This window comes from Mercenaria mercenaria, unplaced genomic scaffold (assembly GCF_021730395.1).
Source record: "Mercenaria mercenaria strain notata unplaced genomic scaffold, MADL_Memer_1 contig_2866, whole genome shotgun sequence".
Lineage (NCBI taxonomy): Eukaryota > Metazoa > Mollusca > Bivalvia > Venerida > Veneridae > Mercenaria > Mercenaria mercenaria.
In genome coordinates, this window is record NW_026460952.1 from 6128 (window position 1) to 10072 (window position 3945).

The 3945-nt window shown below is 37.1% G+C and overlaps 1 protein-coding gene across 1 annotated transcript; it reads left to right on the forward strand.

The window, feature by feature from the left end:
• Positions 1-1279: 1279 nt before the first annotated feature.
• On the forward strand, positions 1280-1909 carry LOC128552515 (uncharacterized). Its single transcript, XM_053533561.1, has one exon. The coding sequence runs from the start codon at positions 1280-1282 to the stop codon at positions 1907-1909; it is 630 nt and encodes a 209-aa protein (XP_053389536.1).
• The last annotated feature ends 2036 nt before the right edge of the window (positions 1910-3945 follow it).

A 3945-nucleotide genomic window follows, 5' to 3' on the forward strand; every position in this document is an offset into this window, starting at 1 on the left:
ATAGTGATTTATACAGTTAGATGGATGTCTAATACAGTTAGATTACCATTGCATGACATCTTTCTACGTCTATCAGAAAATCCCTCTGCATATTTGTAAGCTTATGACGTTTGTTTGTTTGTTTGTTTTGTTGGGTTTAACGCCATTCTTCAACAGTATTTCAGTCATGTAACGGCGGACAGTTAACCTAACCAGTACAAACCTGTTCTCCGCAAGTAACTGGCAACTTCCCAACAAGGACGAATGATTTCAGACACAAATATCGTTTATCAAATGGTCACGCACGGATAATATACGCCCCGCGAGAGGATCGAACAAATGACCCCGCGATATGCGCTTATGACATAGACAACTGTAGCTGTATGAAGTTGTGAATGTTTAAAATGCTACGTTTGTTTTCTTTAAAATTCACTAATCAAAATGGATGGTACAAAATAAATAAACGGTGTAAAGAAAGTGTGGTTGCCCTTACTTAATATAAACCATTGTGTGGTTTCTGTACCGATAATGCTATGAACTAATTTACTTTGCGACGAAACAGGAATGATTTGTTTCAGCAATGAGATATATTTGTTGTCGTATGACACCAAAGTAACTACACAATAATACGAAAACAATTATGGGAAACATAAAGTAGTACCGTTCATGTTATACTACGATTTGCAATTGAGTTTGCCTTTTACAGATATAATGTCTCATCGAAAAGCCAATATTCAGTTACTGTACTCGCCTGTCACATTTACATTTATATCAATCGATAATTTCTGACTCCGCCCTTCAGTTAAACAGCCTAGTGACGAAACGCGCCAAAATACGTCATAGAGCCATCTTAGGTAATCATGCCGCGAGGTAAAAAATACAGCAGTGACGTTAGTCAAATAATTGTAAATAAACTTAAAGAACTTGGTGGAGGTGACATTAACGGCACGCTTCCTCGCACAGCGTTAGCGAATGTAAGCCGTAGCCTTGGAATTCACAAAAACACAGTGAAATCAGTATGGATACGTTTCTGTCAAACTGGAAGTGTAGACAGCCGACGAATACACGGCGGTGGACGCGTAAGGAAAACCGGGGAGGACCACGAAAGATACGTTCAGTACCTTATAACTGAGACACCTTCATTGTCTTTAGGGGATATTCAACAACGGATAGAAGAAATGTTTGACATAAAAGTTTCAAAATCGAACATTCAAAATTGAACATCTCTCGTCTGTTAAAAAGACTTGATACACGCAAACGATTAGTGCGTCCAGCAGCAGCGAGATTTGACGATGATAACATGGCGTATGCAAATGTGTTTCTGAGAGTCATCAATTCTGTCGATTACCGGCGTCTTAAATTATTCGATGAAAGTGGTTTTGCTGTGCCAGATTTGTGTAATCCACGATACGGCCGCGCGCCTTGTGGCGAACGTGCTATTGAGGTTAACAAACAGAGAGGCTCGCGAAATGTGACATTAAACCTGATGATTGGTGCAGATGGTGTTGCATATTTTAACCTCTTGGACGGACCTAGCAATATGGATACGTTTACTGAGTTTTTCTTGCAAACTACAAATGCAACAAACAACAAAGGGGATTTTGTATTGAAACCCGGTGACATTGTAATACTTGATAATTGTCCTATTCACCACAGGCACGCAGGACGTATTGTTAGCAACCTTCTAAATACCATGCACGTGGAATATGTATTTCTGCCAACATACTCTCCTCATCTGAATCCTGCAGAATTGTGCTTTCAGCACATTAAGACGGTGTTTAAAAGTGACAGTGTCGCGAGAAATCTTGCAAAAGATAATTTGCATTTTTCAATTTCACACGTAGTTAACAGAGCATTTCTGCACAGAATTGCAGTGATTATTTCAGACACGTACAATACATCAACACTTAAAGTGATTAAAGTATTGTAGTGTCTTTTTAACTACCTTGTACTGGTAACTGATTTATTACCGATATGTAGTAAGAACATTCGTGGTGTGTCTAAGTTGTCTTAAAAAAACCCTAGTTTGTTTGTGTCTAGTATCTTCTTCACATTTATTTGAATGTACATTTCGTTACGTTTAATGTATTTTGTGCAAAAATCAATTTACATCCGTAAGAATACGGTTTGCGAAAAACTTCAAACAGAATTTGTGTCCTCAGTCACTTCAACACATGCCTTTGACTTTAATTAATATCGACATGTACCTGAAGCATTAGTGTATTGCCGCACCAATAACCTAAGATTTAATGATTGACAGGTCTGATGCTGTTAAAGAGGTCAAACATATTCATACGGCGATCATTTTCTACGTTTAACTGTCGTATTACTGATAAAATTGTGCCATAAACTCGGCAAATGAACATACTTCAATGAATTACAAATATTACATTTAGTTGTTAAAGAAAGCATCGAAATCGTTTACAAAGATAGCATTTTTATTACGTGGGGCAAACGATTATGTGTTCATTACAAATTGAAACGGATACATTTTCTCATTTGTTCGGTTTTCAACATTATCATTTGAGTTTTATCAGGACACCGTTCCTGAGAAAGACCAGTGCTAGAACCCAAAGTTCGTAAACGGCTGCCTAATTTCTCACATAGAGTTGTACTCGGTAACGGGATTCGAACCTATGACCCTTCATCAGTGAGAGAAATTGATAATGACCACGTTGCCTGCTTTTATTTCCACCCAATAAAGTTTCTAGACGTTATCCATAAGTATTAACTCATTTTGAAATATGAGATTTAGACATTGACCTTAAGTTTGCAACATAGGACCTGTATTTCTGTGGCAAAATATCCCACGCGTTGTATAGAACAGACAAAATGTGCCTCAAACATTTGATCTCGCCTTGTGGCCTCGACCTTTGGCTTGTAGTTTAAATTCGAATTGAAAGAAACTGCTTAGCTTTTAGAAATTTAGAACTGAGTTACCCAGCGCTAGCAGTGGTAAGTTCACTCGCACCTCACCAATGCGGTCCGGTCCGGGTTCGATCCCCGGTGCCGGTTATGGGGTATAGTGATGTGGTCACCAATAAAAAAACAAAACAACGCATCTATATATGTGTCAACAAGCGCGGTCTCGGTTAAGCTGTAAAAACTAGTAATTAAATGAAGTTTAAGCAAATTGTAATATACAAAGTGTGTAAATATCAGACACTAAGACTAAATAGAAATCGAAAATCGGAAAAATTCAAGATGTTTTAAATGGCCAAGCCAAAGTTTTCTTAACTCTAAACAGTCTGCCTATGATCTGCACTGTTCGCTATTTCAATGAATATCCCTTTGAACTATAAATGGGGTTGTCCAAACTTAAAGACAAGTAGTAAAGTTCAAATCACTTAATGAATATATTTTAACTCTTATTCTGCTATGCGACCAGTGAAAATCGTGGTCATTCAACCAGCACATTTTCAATGGAAACATCTATGAACTACAAATAAACAAGAATACAGCAAAACTGGATGTACAATGTGGTACACGTTCAAAATGGACATGAACCTATAATGTCGCTAGTCAACGTCTCATTATTTTTGCATACGGGTAATTTTACAACACTGTATTATTGTTCATCGGGTGAAATACGTTGTGCAGAATATTTAGCTAGTGCAAAAAAACTGACAAAAATATGGGCATTCAAAAACTGTATAACTTTATAACTTCTGTTGTTCCTAGCATATTTACATAATTGTAAATACAAAATGTAATTTTATGTATTGTATTAGATCAAATTCTTGTAGACAATAATCATGATAATTATACATATCACCACTTCTTAAAACTGACGTGAAGAATAAATAGTAATAATTCGCCAAAAAGTTAAAAGGTTGCTATTCCAACTTAATTGTGCTCTATCAAGGGACAATATGAGCCGCATCATGAAAAACCCAACAATATGGTGTTGCGGCAAGTATGGACCTCTGTCGGCCAGGTATGAGCCTCTATGAGCCAAGTATGGGC